General features: G+C 44.8%; 2 protein-coding genes across 2 annotated transcripts in view; one reads left to right on the forward strand and one right to left on the reverse strand.

The window, feature by feature from the left end:
* The window catches only part of LOC134340253 (soluble guanylate cyclase 88E-like), a 54,089-nt gene extending 46,151 nt beyond the window's left edge, over nt 1–7,938 (forward strand). Inside the window, exons 16-18 of the mRNA XM_063037263.1 lie at nt 1,590–1,733; nt 5,117–5,251; nt 7,522–7,938. Of these exons, the coding sequence (XP_062893333.1) occupies nt 1,590–1,733; nt 5,117–5,251; nt 7,522–7,683 (441 nt within the window). The 3' untranslated portion in view covers nt 7,684–7,938. The remainder of the gene's footprint in view (nt 1–1,589; nt 1,734–5,116; nt 5,252–7,521) is intronic.
* The window catches only part of ssbp1 (single-stranded DNA binding protein 1), a 38,379-nt gene continuing 27,532 nt past the window's right edge, over nt 2,848–13,694 (reverse strand). The window contains exon 7 of the mRNA XM_063037271.1: nt 2,848–3,680. Coding sequence (XP_062893341.1) covers nt 3,652–3,680 — 29 coding nt within the window. The 3' untranslated portion in view covers nt 2,848–3,651. The remainder of the gene's footprint in view (nt 3,681–13,694) is intronic.

The raw sequence follows: 13,694 nt of genomic DNA on the forward strand, positions 1-13,694 counted from the left end.
CCCGTATGGGTCCAAGCTATGCCTGCCTTTTTGTTGGGTTTGTGGAACAATCTATGTTCCGTGCCTATTCTGGTATCTGTCCCCCACTTTTCCTTCGCTACATCGACAACTGCATTGGCGCTGCTTCCTGCACGCATGCAGAACTCATTGACTTTATTAACTTTGCCTCCAACTTTCACTCTGCCCTCAAGTTTACCTGGTCCATTTCCGACACCTCCCTCCCCTTTCTAGATCTTTCTGTCTCTGTCTCTGGAGATAGCTTATCCACTGATGTCTACTATAAGCCTACTGACTCTCACAGCTATCTGGACTATTCCTCTTCTCACCCTGTCTCTTGCAAAAACGCTATCCCCTTCTCGCAATTCCTCCGTCTCCGCCGCATCTGCTCTCAGGATGAGGCTTTTCATTCTAGGACAAGGGAGATGTCTTCCTTTTTTAAAGAAAGGGGCTTCCCTTCCTCCACTATCAACTCTGCTCTTAAACGCATCTCCCCCATTTCACGTACATCTGCTCTCACTCCATCCTCCCACCACCCCACTAGGAATAGGGTTCCCCTGGTCCTCACCTACCACCCCACCAGCCTCCGGGTCCAACATATTATTCTCCGTAACTTCCGCCACCTCCAAAGGGATCCCACCACTAAGCACATCTTTCCCTCCCCCCCTCTCTCTGCATTCCGCAGGGATCGCTCCCTAAACAACTCCCTTGTCCATTCATCCCCCCCATCCCTCCCCACTGATCTCCCTCCTGGCACTTATCTGTGTAAGCGGAACAAGTGCTACACATGCCCTTACACTTCCTCCCTTACCACCATTCAGGGCCCCAAACAGTCCTTCCAGGTGAGGCATCACTTCACCTGTGAGTCGACTGGGGTGATATACTGCGTCCGGTGCTCCCGATGTGGCCTTTTATATATTGGTGAGACCCGACGCAGACTGGGAGACCGCTTTGCTGAACATCTACGCTCTGTCCGCCAGAGAAAGCAGGATCTCCCAGCGGCCACACATTTTAATTCCACATCCCATTCCCATTCTGACATGTCTATCCACGGCCTCCTCTACTGTAAAGATGAAGCCACACTCAGGTTGGAGGAACAACACCTTATATTCCGTCTGGGTAGCCTCCAACCTGATGGCATGAACATCGACTTCTCTAACTTCCGCTAAGGCCCCACCTCCCCCTCGTACCCCATCTGTTACTCATTTTTATGCACACATTCTTTCTCTCACTCTCCTTTTTCTCCCTCTGTCCCTCTGAATATACCTCTTGCCCATCCTCTGGGTCACCCCCCCCTTGTCTTTCTTCCCGGACCTCCTGTCCCATGATCCTCTCGTATCCCCTTTTGCCTATCACCTGTCCAGCTCTCGGCTCTATCCCTCCCCCTCCTGTCTTCTCCTATCATTTTGCATCTCCCCCTCCCCCTCCAGCTTTCAAATCCCTTACTCACTCTTCCTTCAGTTAGTCCTGACGAAGGGTCTCGGCCTGAAACGTCGACTGCGCCTCTTCCTATAGATGCTGCTTGGCCTGCTGCGTTCACCAGCAACTTTGATGTATGTTGCTGTAACATTATTGATTGATTCTTCTGTCAGGGGAATGTGGAAATCGAGACCTACTGGCTGAAAGGGAAGAGGGACAAGGATGGCAATGCACAGGCTGCCTGTCCACAGTTTGAGCAACAAACAATTGGCACGACAGTGTCACCCCACCCTTCAGTATCCAGCAACAAAAAGTTGGTAAGACCCTCATACCAGCAGTTACAAAAAGTGTAAATGTACAGACTGAGGATGTTTGTGCAGTGAGCAGGGTGAAAGTGATGGAGGTACATGCTTGGATACCTATCTAATGTACCTTGGAAACCTGGCTCGTGTTTACACACTGAACGGGTTGATGCTATAAACCTGAAACACTGGAGCAAGTAAACAAACTGCTGGAGGAACTCAGCAGGCCAGCCAGCATCTGTGGAGGCAAATGGACGGTCGACATTTCAGATCAGGTCCCTGCATCAGGACTGACAGTGTGGAGGGGAGATAGGGAGAGAGCAGGGTGAGACAGGCTGGAGGGAGATTGGCGGAACAAGTGAGATGTGTGGGACGATGAGCAGACAAGGGCCAGGGCTGGGTGGTCTCAGTCCTCCAGAGGAGCCCACAGTGGAGGATTGAGAACCGGAGCTGCAAGGCTGATGTCCCTTTCCCAACCCCAGGCCTGGCCTGGGAACGTGACCAGTTTTAGGAAGCACTGAAGAGCTGACTGAACGTTCCATAGTTATCAATCAACTCCATTGGAGCATAATACCTTCCAAGGATTTTGCAGTGAATTGGCAGGCATTGTTCTGTTGTTTAAAAAGAGAAATGGGGATAATCCTGGTATCTTTACACTGGTGAGTCTCTATTGGAGGGGAAGCTATTGGAAGGAATCCTTAAGGATAAGATTTCTGAGCATGTGGAAAACCTTGGTCTAATTAGGGACTTGTGCAGGACTAGTTGTGTCTTACTAACTTGATTGAGTTTTTCTGAGAAGGTGACGAAGGTGATTGATGAGGATAGGGCTGTGGACTTGTTTGGCGCTAAGACGTGGGAGTGGACGGTGAGTGTGGTCATTACTGGGGACTAGGTGTGAGGAGAATGTCCCGATGCTGTGGTCTCTCCTGCTGAGAGTAACAGAAGTCCCCTCCCCAGCTCACCTTTAACTGCACTCTCTCCTCTGCTGAGAGGTTTCTCCCTGGTAACAAGCTCAAAGCCGGTGACCACCATCCAGCCAATCCCTAGCAGTGACCACACTTACCACCCAGCCCACCCTCAGAACCAGTTCTCACTGGCAGCCATGTCACACGGCCTCTGTGGTTCATTGCACACGGGTGATTGAACAAATTCCTCGATCCTGCTGAGTGGGGCTCCCAGCACAGTCGTACATAGGCCATGTGGGTGTTAGTTATGCAGTACCTTCAAAGTTTATAGTTCAAAGTAAGTTTATTATCAAAGAACATGTTACCATATACTCCTTGAGATTCATTTTCTTACAGGCATTTACAGGGAAAAAAAGAAATAAAATAGAATTTTACTGACAAATAAAAATAATGCTAAGAACATTCATTGTAAAGAATCCTTGAAAGTGAGTCTACGGGTTGTAGAATCAGTTCAGAGTAGTGGTGAATGAAGTTAAAAGTTCAAAAGTTAAGCTACATATATATCACTGTATGTACACTACTGCTGAGATTCCACGCCAGTTCAGAAGCCTGATGTGTATAGGGTAGTAACTCTTCCTGAACCTGGTGGTGTGAGTCCCGAGGCTCCTGTACCTCCTGCCCAGTGGGAGTAGCAAGAAAAGGGCATGGTCTGGATGGTGTTGGTCGCTGATGATAGAGGCTGTTTTCTTGTGAATGTGCTGTGTGGTGGGGAGGGCTTTACCTGTGATAGACTGGGTTGTATCCACCACTTTCTGTAGATGGTTCCATTCCTGGCGTACCTGGTGTACTTGTGTTCACTCTTCAGGACACACAGCATTTAGGGTATTAGTTTATATACAGTGTCAGGCTACGTCCACACTAGACCGGATAATTTTGAAAACGCCGGTTTCAAGTAAAAACGACAGGCGTCCGCACTAGGCGTTTTTAAAATTATCTCTGTCCATACTAAAACAGATATTTAGGCGAATCTACTCCCACTGTGCATGCGCAGACACACCTACAGAAAACAAGCGAAGAGAAAATGGTATAATATTTACGTTTCCACGGCGGCGTTGTGCTATTTCCATTGGTCAAAAACTAGAGTACCTACAACAACAGTGAAAGAAAGTTTTCAACAATATCTTCCAGGAATACAAAGAAAACTGGGAAAATCAGACCAGACTTCTTCGTTTAGATAGACAATGAAGTCGAGCTGTTTCTGCGAGTTACAAATGACTACAAAGTCAGCAAAGCAGTGGAGATGTTTAATTCCAAACAAGCTATTAATGTAGACAATAAAGTAAACAACACACGCATGAAGCCGTCCTCTGCCCAAGATCAACAATTATAAGATGTTAAATGGTCAACTCGACATAGACTACCAGTCCCACATCAAACCCAAGCCTATTAGGAGCAGAAGAGGGCACTCAACTCAATTTGAAATACTAACTACCAAGTCAGATGTGTACAGCAATCCATTTTTCCCCAGCACAATTAAAGCATGGAATAATCTTAATCCTAACACAGTCACACAACCAAACCCAATTAAATTTAAGGCAGCTTTTCTTCTTCAAAAATCTCCTTCTTAAGCCCACCCTCCGTCACCTCCAGTTTAAATTCCATGCAGAATATTTTAGAGGATCAAGAACCAAGAGAGTGGAATCTTCTGCCGCCAGGCCTGCGCAGTATTTCTGACATTAATATTTTTAAAGATAGATTCAATCAAATCAATTTAGGGGATCTAGTCAAAAAAGCTCATTTTACAATTTAACTCTCACGCCGTTCACACTGACTGCGTGTTATAACGGTGGTGGTCAGTCAGCGACGGTGCCGGCTTGGAGACCCCGGGGTACAGGAGATCGAGGGTACGACCACCGCGGACTGGGAGACTGGAGGGTACAGGCAGAAGAACAGAGGATGCAAACAGAGAAACCGAGAGGACCAGTTTAAATTCCATGCGGAATATTTTGGAGGATCAAGAACCAAGAACAGCCGTCCGGCAGTGCTCGCGCAGTCCCAAGCAGAAACAGAAAAAGCATTGTTGTTGTGGTGTTGTCATGACAGCGTTTTTAAATCTCTCCGTTTAACCCGTCCACACTACAACGCAAAACAATCGTTTTCAAATTTACACACTCCAGAGAGTGTTTTCGAAAATCTCCGTTTTGGGGGGATGAAAACGCCGTTTCAGTGTGGACGGAAAGTTAAAACGAAGAGAAAAAGCTTCGTTTTCAAAATTATCTGGCGTAGTGTGGACGTAGCCTCAGTAGGTGTTTCCCTTCTCCAGGTGAATTGATTACTAAATTGATGTGTTTTCCCAATGCAACATGACTAGATCTATTTTGGTTTACGGTGATTGCCAGCGGAATGTGTCCATTCTCATTCACTTCCTGCCTGGCTGTTTGCAGATAATTTATCATCATTATCTGCTCCAGCTTTGTTGTCCTTGCCCTTCAGGTAAATCTCAGCACTGTGAGAGAAGATGAGACAGTGAAATCTGAGAGCCTGCAACAAATGAAGATGGGATCATCAACCACATCGCTGGTGAAGACACCAGAGGATTTCAGCACTGATGAAAATTCTTCAACCAAGGTAAAGAAAAAACACTGGTGGAATGAAAAAATATGGAGCCTCAGAACACAAACAAGTATCACAAAGCAGGAGGGTTGAAATTCTCTTGCTGATGGCCAGTTCCAAGTAAATCTGTGTGGAGTCTGCACACTTCCAGCTGCTCAGCTATCTTCCCACATCTGACTGGACGTCTGCTCCACAGGGATATGTACTGCGACCTCTGCTGTTTGTGATGTATATAAATAACTTGGATGAAAATATAGATGGGTTGTTTTGTAAGTTTGCAGATGCCACAAAGATTGGCACAGACTCAGAATAGCCAACCCTTTAAAACTGAACTGAGAAGAAATATCTTTAGCCAGACAATGGTGAAGCATTGCCACAAAGGGCTGTAGAGGCCAAGTCACTGGATGTATTTAAGGCAATAATTGATAGGTTCTTGATTTATAAGGGAGTTAAAGGTTATGGGGAAAAGGCAAGAGAATGAGGTTGAAAAAATCAGCCATGATTGAATGTCAGAGCAGAATCAATGGGCTGAAAAGCCTAATTCTGCTTCTCTATCTTATGGTCTTTTCTTAAGGTGAAGTTGTGGATACTGAAGAAGGCTGTCAAATGATACAGCAGGATATCAATCAGTTACAGATATTGGAGTAGAAAGGGCAGATGGAATTTAATGGGGCAAGCTTGAGGTGTTGTACTTTGGGAGATCAAAAGTAAGGAGAAAGTATAATGGCAGGACCCTTAACACCATAAGACATAGGAGCAGAATTACGCCATTCAGCCCAGAGTCCACTCCACCATTCCATCATGGCTTCTTCACAATCCTCCTCAACTCCATTCTCCTGCCTTCTCCCCATAACTTTTGACGCCCTGACTAATCAAAAACCAATCAACCTCCAATATACAAACATGAGAAAATCTGCAGATGCTGGAAATCCAAGCAACACACACAAAATGCTGGAGGAACTCAGCAGGCCAAGCAGCATCTGTAGAAAAAAGTACAGCTGATGTTTTGGGCCAAAACCCTTCACCAGGACTCCAACATACCCAATGACTTGACCTCAACTGCCACCTGTGGCAATGAATTCCAGATTCATCACCCTCTGGCTAAAGAAATTCCTTCTCATCTCTGTTCTAAATGGATGTCCCTCTATTCTGAGGCTGTGCCCTCTGGTCCTAGACTCCCCCACTATAGGAGACATCTTTTCCCAATCTGTCTAAGCCCTTCTGGAGACTCCTCACTTCCTCAACACTACCTGCCCCTCCACCTATCCTCATATCGTCCTCAAACTTGGCCACAAAGCCATCAATACCTTCATCCAAATCATTGATATACAACATAAAAGTAGCGGTCCCAACACTGACCCCTGAGGAACATCACTAGTCACTGGCAGCCAACCAGAAAAGACCTCCTTTATTCCCACTTTTAGCCTCCTGCCAGTCAGCCAAGTTTCTATTCATGCTGGTATCTTTCTGTAATACCATGAAATTACAGGAGTTAGTGTTAAGCAGCCTCATTAATGTTAACTGCATCGATGTATAGAATGATCTAGGAGACCAAGTGCATAGCTCTCTGAAGATGTCCTCACGAGTAGATAGGGTGGTAAAAAAGAGGCTTGCCTTCATTGTCACTACTGTGTGCGGTTCTAGTCACCCTGCTGCAGGAAAGATGTGCAGGCTTTAGAGAGGGTGCAGAATCCAGGATTCTGCCTGGTTTAGAGGGCATGTGCTATAAGGATAGGCTGGATAAAGTGGGTTGTTTTCTCTGGGAGGCCGACGGGTGGGGAGTTTGTTTGTAAAATTATGGGAGGCATAGATAAATTGTCAGAACCATTCTTCTATGATGGAAATGTCAAATGCTAAAGGACAGAGCTTTAAGGTGAGGGGGGGGGGGGAAGTTTAAAGGAGATGTGTGAGGCAAGTTCTTCACACACAGAGTGTTGGGAACCTGAAATGCATGGCTGGTGGAGGGGGCAAATACGATGGTGGTGTTAAGACATACACATGAATAAGCAGAGAATAGAAGGGCATGGACTATGAGCAAGCAGAGGGATTCATTTAATTTAGCATCACTTCCAGCACAGACACTGTGGGCTGAAAGGCCTGTCCTGATCTATGTTCTACTGACGGTGCTAATGCTGTGGAGTGATTCACTGCCTGTCTATGACAGCAGTAATGCTATGAAATGATTTGACCTTAGTTTCCACTGATACTGGTACTGAAGCTGTGCCATACTGCGTCACTGGTGCCTGTACCGGTGCTTATGCTGTGTTACCTCTGCTGCTCCACAGGGCTATCACAAAGAGTCTTTCCTGGAGAAAGTGTCGGAGGAAACAACTGAAGCGCATGAACACCCTCTCTTTGCTTCTCCAAGGAGGCCCCAGGCGCGCCCTCTGGCCATGTTACGGGATGGTGCAGGCTCCACCCGCACCCAGTTCTGCCAACTGGTCTGATTGTTCACCGCACTCTGCTTGAGCCCACCTTTCCAGCCTGGCATTGGACTGACATGCATTAGGTTTGATAAGCTTGGGACACTCCCCATGGCAGCTCCTTGACCTCGTTACTGTTAATTCAGAGTTTTTGGAATATTCCCCATGTGAAATTGTCTTTTCCCTATGTGATTATGTAGATAATTTTATCTTTAGGCCAGGCTTTGCTTTATTTTGAATAATAAAGTAGCTGAAGTAGTGTTGCAACTTTGGTGATCTGTTCTTCCAGGATTTTTCAAGCATGCACAAACCTCATTCAAGTTGTTGTTACACACACCAGGGTGCAATGAAATTCCTTGCTTGTGCAAAGCTCACAAAGATAACCGTGTACAACAGAAGGGCAAAGAAATGATAGTGACAGTAACAGAAGAGGTAGAGTTAAGAGTTCAAAAATGTGGCAGCACCATGGGAAGGGAATGGGAAGGAGATAACTGGTTCAGGAGTCTGTTCTTGAGTTTGGTCATCCAGGCTTTCAAACAGCTTTATCTTCTCTCAGAGAACGAATGGCCAGAATGGCAGGCATGCTTAACAATACTGTTAGCCTTCCTGAAGCAACAGACCTGAAGATCAATGGGATGGAGGGAAGTGATGAACCTGTGAGGGAGAGGATAGTGTTTATCTCTCTCTCTGCAGGTTCCATTGGTCCAGAACATACCGGGCTGAGATGCAACCCATCAGGAAGCTTTCTATAGCACATCTGTAGAAGTTCGAAAGGATCTAGTAGACATGCTTAATCTTCTCAGATGCCTACGAAAGTAAATATACTGATATGCTTTCTTGACCACTGCGGCAGTGTGAAGAGACCAGGTTGAACTACTGGTGAGATGGATGCCCAGGAACGTGAAGATGTCAATATCTCTACAGTAGTGCCATCAGTAGGGACAAGGTTGTGTTCACCACTGCGCTTTCCTAGTTCAACAATCAGCTCTTTCATCTTGCTGATATTAAGGCCCAAGTAGTTGCTCTAACATCAGAACACAAGATTCATGACCTCGTTCCTGAACTCCATCTCATCATTGTTGTTGATCCTGCCATAACAACAACGTCATCAGCAAACTTATTGGATGCTGTATCTAGCCACACAATCATATGTGTACAGGGGCACCAAGCACACAGTCCTGGGCAGCACTGTTTTGAGGTTCAGCACGGATGAGATGATAACACCAATTTTATCTGGCTGAGGTCTGCCAGTCGAGAAATCCTTGCAGTGTATTTGTGAACATCAACCATTAGACCTGGAATCTTTTATCACAATACCATTGTGATATGGATAATCAAAGCCAAGTTTATATGTATAGAAACACAAGTACACGTGTGCAATGAAAAACTTACTTGCAGCATCACAATTTTTACAAGAAAGAGCACAATTAGAATAAAAGAAACAAAGTCCATTTTAATGCAAAGTGGTTAAATTGCTTGTAGTGTTGCCAGACTGTAGTGATTAAGGTTTTGCCAATTAGTTCAAGAAACGAATGGCTGAAAGGAAGTAGCTTTTCTTGAAGCTGGTGGTGTGGGACTTCAGGCTTATGTATCTCTTGCCCAATGCTAGTCCTGAGAAGATGGCATGGCCTGGATGGTGGGGATTCTTGATGTCTCCTTCTTGAGGCAGCACCTCCTGTAGACATTACCTATGGTGGAGATGGATATGCCCGAGATGTATTTGGCAGAGTCCACTAGTCTCTGCAACTTCTTACATTCCTGTGCATTAGAAATGCCGTACCAGATCATGGTGCAACTGGTCAGGACATATTCAATAGTACATCTATAGAAGTTCATTAGAGTGTTCGGTGACAAGCCGAATCAACTTAGAAAGTAAAGACCTCTGGGTGGCTGGAATCACATATGCCAGTTGGGCAACTTTCCAATGGCACAGCAGGAAAAGGTGAAGAAGTTGCATAAAGTAGGTAGATAATGCAAATAGCTAACTGGGCAGAATTTCCACATGAAGGCTGTCTTCATTACCAACAACATACCACACTCACAGAAGCCCAGTGCAACAATAAACCTCCAGGATAAACCTGTCCTTGAAACTCCATTCACAGAGGCTTAACAACACAGAATGTCGCTGCTGCTTGGAGTGTGGATTTACACTGAAGCACAGTCATGCCCAGGAACTGAAAGGGCTACTCACACCGTGACCCCTGGTGGTCATGGCAAATCTGTGCAGGGCCATCGAACACATGAACCAGGCCGGTGCCATTCAGTTGAGCATCAATCACTAATAACTTTAGGGTGAGAGGAGGAAATTTTAAAGGAGATATGTGGACCATCAGGGAGCAGAATTAAAGAGATGTGTAGAGAAATCACAAGTAGTGGGCAATATTTTTAAAGATGCTTCTCTTCAGTTTTCACCAATAAAATGATGCCAAAGAAAACCTGAAAGTGAGTGGTAACATCTCAGTCCATCTGCAAATTAGCAGGGAGGAGGTATCGACAGCTTTAAAGTGCATAAAAGTGGATTAATCCCCAGGGCCTGACCAAATGCATCCATGGGCATTATGGGAAGCTAGTGAAAATAAAAATTGTAGAGGCTCTTGCAGCTAAATTTGTTTCATTTTTCACCACAGGTAAAATTCCAGAAGAGCTGATATTGCACCATTATTTAAAAAGGGCAACAGAAGGCAACTGAAAAAGCCTTAATGAGGGAAAATATTAAATATGAAAGTGGGCTAGCCAATAATATCAAGGAGAATACCAAGAGTTTTTTTTCAGATATTCAGTATAAAGAGTTTAAAGAGAGGAGAGAATAGATATTGGACCCCTGGAAAATGGCACTGGAGAGATAGTAATGGGGGGACGACAAGGAAATGGCAATGAACTGAATCATTATTTTGCATCAGTCTTCACTGTGGAAGACATTAGCAGGATGTCAGATGTTCAAGAGTGATAGCAGGCATAAGTGAGTGAAGTTTTTTGAATTGAATTGTATTTATTACTTACATCCTTCACATACATGAGTAAAAATCTTTGTTACATCTCCATCTAAATGTGCAATTATAGTAATTTATAATAAATATTATCTACAACAGGATGGTCAATATAAGATAGAAATACAGTTGCGTCAGCATGAATTAAGCAGTCTGATAGCCCGGTGGAAGAAGCTGTCCCGGAGCCTGTTGGTCCTAGCTTTTATGCTGCAGTACCATTTCCCAGTTGGTAGCAGCTGGAACAGTTTGTGGTTGGGTTGACTTGGGTCCCCAATGATCCTTTGGGCCGTTTTTACACACCTGCCTCTGTAAATGTCCTGAATAGTGGGGAGTTCACATCTACAGATGTGCTGAGCTGTCCACACCACTCTCTGCAGAGTCCTGCGATTGAAGGAAGTATAGTTCCCATAGATAAGTCACCTGGACCAGATGGACTACACCCCGGAGTTCTGAAAGAGGTAGCTGAAGAGATTGTAGAGGCATTAATATATTAATAATATTTCAAGAATCAACAGATTCTGGCATGGTTCCGGAGGATTGGAAAATTGCAGATGTCACTCCACTCTTCAAGAAGGGAGGGAGGTGGAAGAAAGGAAATTATAGGCCAGTTAGCCTGACCTCAGTATTTGGGAAGATGTTGGAGTTGATTGTTAAGGATGAGGCTTTGGGGTTCTTGGAGGCACATGATAAAATAGGCTGAAGTCAGCATGGTTTTCTCAAAGGAAAATCTTGCCTGACAAATCTGTTCGAATTCTTTGAGGAAATAACAAGTAGGATAGACAAAGGAGAATTGGTGGGTGTTGTGTACTTGGATTTTCAGGACTCTGACAAGGTGCCGCTCATCAAGCTGCTTAGGAAGTTAAGAGCCCATGGTATTACAGGAAAGATACTAGCATGGATAGAGCATTGGCTGACTGGCAGGAGCCTAAGAGTGAAAATAAAGGAGGCCTATTCTGATTGGCTGCCAGTGACTAGTGGTGTTCCGCAGGGGTCTGTGTTGAGACTGCTTTTTTTTTAACGTTATATGTCAATGATTTGGATGATGGAATTGATGGCTTTTTGGCCGAGTTTGCAGGCAATACGAAGATATGCAGAGGGTTAGATAGTGTTGATGAAGCAGGGAGGCTGCAAAAGGACTTGGACAGATTAGGAGAGTGGGCAAAGAAGTGGCAAATAGAGTAGTGTCAGGAAGTGTATGGTTGTGCACTTTGGTAGATCCAAATCTACAGATCTACCAAAATTTCTTCCAAGCTATGGAAATTTGTGTGGAATGGTAGCAGATGGAATTCAATCCAGACAAGAGTAGTCAAGTTCTTTTGAGAAGTCAAATTCTGGTAATGCATGTAAAGAAAGTCATGGAATCATACAGCTTGGAAATAGGCCCTTCAGCCCAACTGGTCCATGCTGACCAAGATGCCCATCTAAGCTAATCCCATTTGCCCAAGCTTGACCCATATCCCTCCTAAACCTTTCCTATCCATGTACCTGTCCAACTGTCTTTTAAATCTTGTTAATGTACCTGCCTCAACAGCTTCTTCTGACAGCTTGTTCCATATACTAACCACTGGGTGAAAAGGTTACCCCTCATGTTCTTATTCAATCTCTCCCCTGTCACTCTAAACCAATACCTCTAGTTCTTGATTGCCCAACCTGGGTAAAAGATAGTGCACATTCACCCCCACCGATGCCCCTCAAGATTTTATACACCTCTATAAGATCACTCCTCATATTCTGCAATAGTCCAGTGAAAGTAGTCCCAACTTGCTGAACCTCTACCTATAATTCAGGCCTTTGAGTGCTGGCGACATCCTCGTAATCCTCCTCTGCACTCATTTTAGCTCAATAATGAACACAAATTTCTAAATACTACCTCTCCAACAACTTATACATGGTTCTCTGAAGGTGGTATCACAGGTGGACAGAGTGGTGAAGATGGCTTTTGGCACATTGGCCTTCATCATTGGTTGTAGAAGATGGGATGTTATGTTACAGCTGCACAAGTTGTTGGAGAGATAGTATTTGGAATATTGTATTCAGTTTTGGTCACTCTCTACCTGTGATGCCACTTTCAGAGAACCATGTACTTGTACTCCTCGGGCCTCTGTTCTACATTTGAATTCATTTTGAACCATGCAACGAGGTATTCCCCAGTAATGCATATATTTATCCTGCATAACCCCTTTCTCCTCAGCTTTCCACACTATGGTCACTCTTTCCTCTTGTACCATTTACTCACTATCCAGGGCAATTGTTTTATGACTATGGACCGACACCAGTCAGACCTGTACTATCAGATTCTCATGTGTGAAACTCTGCTCATTTCACTGGTGGACCATCACCACACCAAGTGTCAGCATCAGAGCAAATATTGCCATTCCAGAATTCGGGGTCCCGACTCTTAGCCATCATCTCTCTTACTTTGATGGGGTCTGAATCCTGATCCCTCAAGCTTGCCAAATCCTCCTGCTGTGCTTTAATCAATTTACATGTTAAGGTGATTTGCTGGGATTCAGCTTTGTTCATTCAAGGTGACATTCTGCTGTGTCACTTTCTCATTGCTCTGCTGTCCTTATCCATATGAAAGTCCATAAGGTCGTACCCTTACTCTCTGTCTGTTGAGTTAGGTGTTTGGTGGGACAGATCATAGTAGAAAAGTATTGGGTAAACAGACATGGGAAGGGATCCAGGTTATGGAGGACCAAGTACTCCATAACGTGGTACATAGAGCTTAGGAAAATAGAGGGCTATATGGTAGGGAAATTCTATGCAGTTTCTAGAGTAGGTTACATGGTCAGTACAACATTGTGGGCTGAAGGGCCTGTAATGTGCTGTAGATTCTATGTTTCTAAGTAACTAAGTGGAGAAAATTGAAGGGATATCCAAGAGAAACCAGATATATTCCAGTGAAACTGCAGTGCCCGCACCACCGAATGCAGGAAGGTAGGTACTTCAGCCTGGTTGGGAATGGACACCAAATGCGATGGGCCTTTTCACTGGTTGAGTGGCTCATGTCAAGACATTCCATGGAGTGCCATGATGATGAGATCT

The sequence above is a fragment of the Mobula hypostoma genome, chromosome X1 (genome assembly GCF_963921235.1).
Source record: "Mobula hypostoma chromosome X1, sMobHyp1.1, whole genome shotgun sequence".
Classification (NCBI taxonomy): Eukaryota; Metazoa; Chordata; class Chondrichthyes; order Myliobatiformes; family Myliobatidae; genus Mobula; species Mobula hypostoma.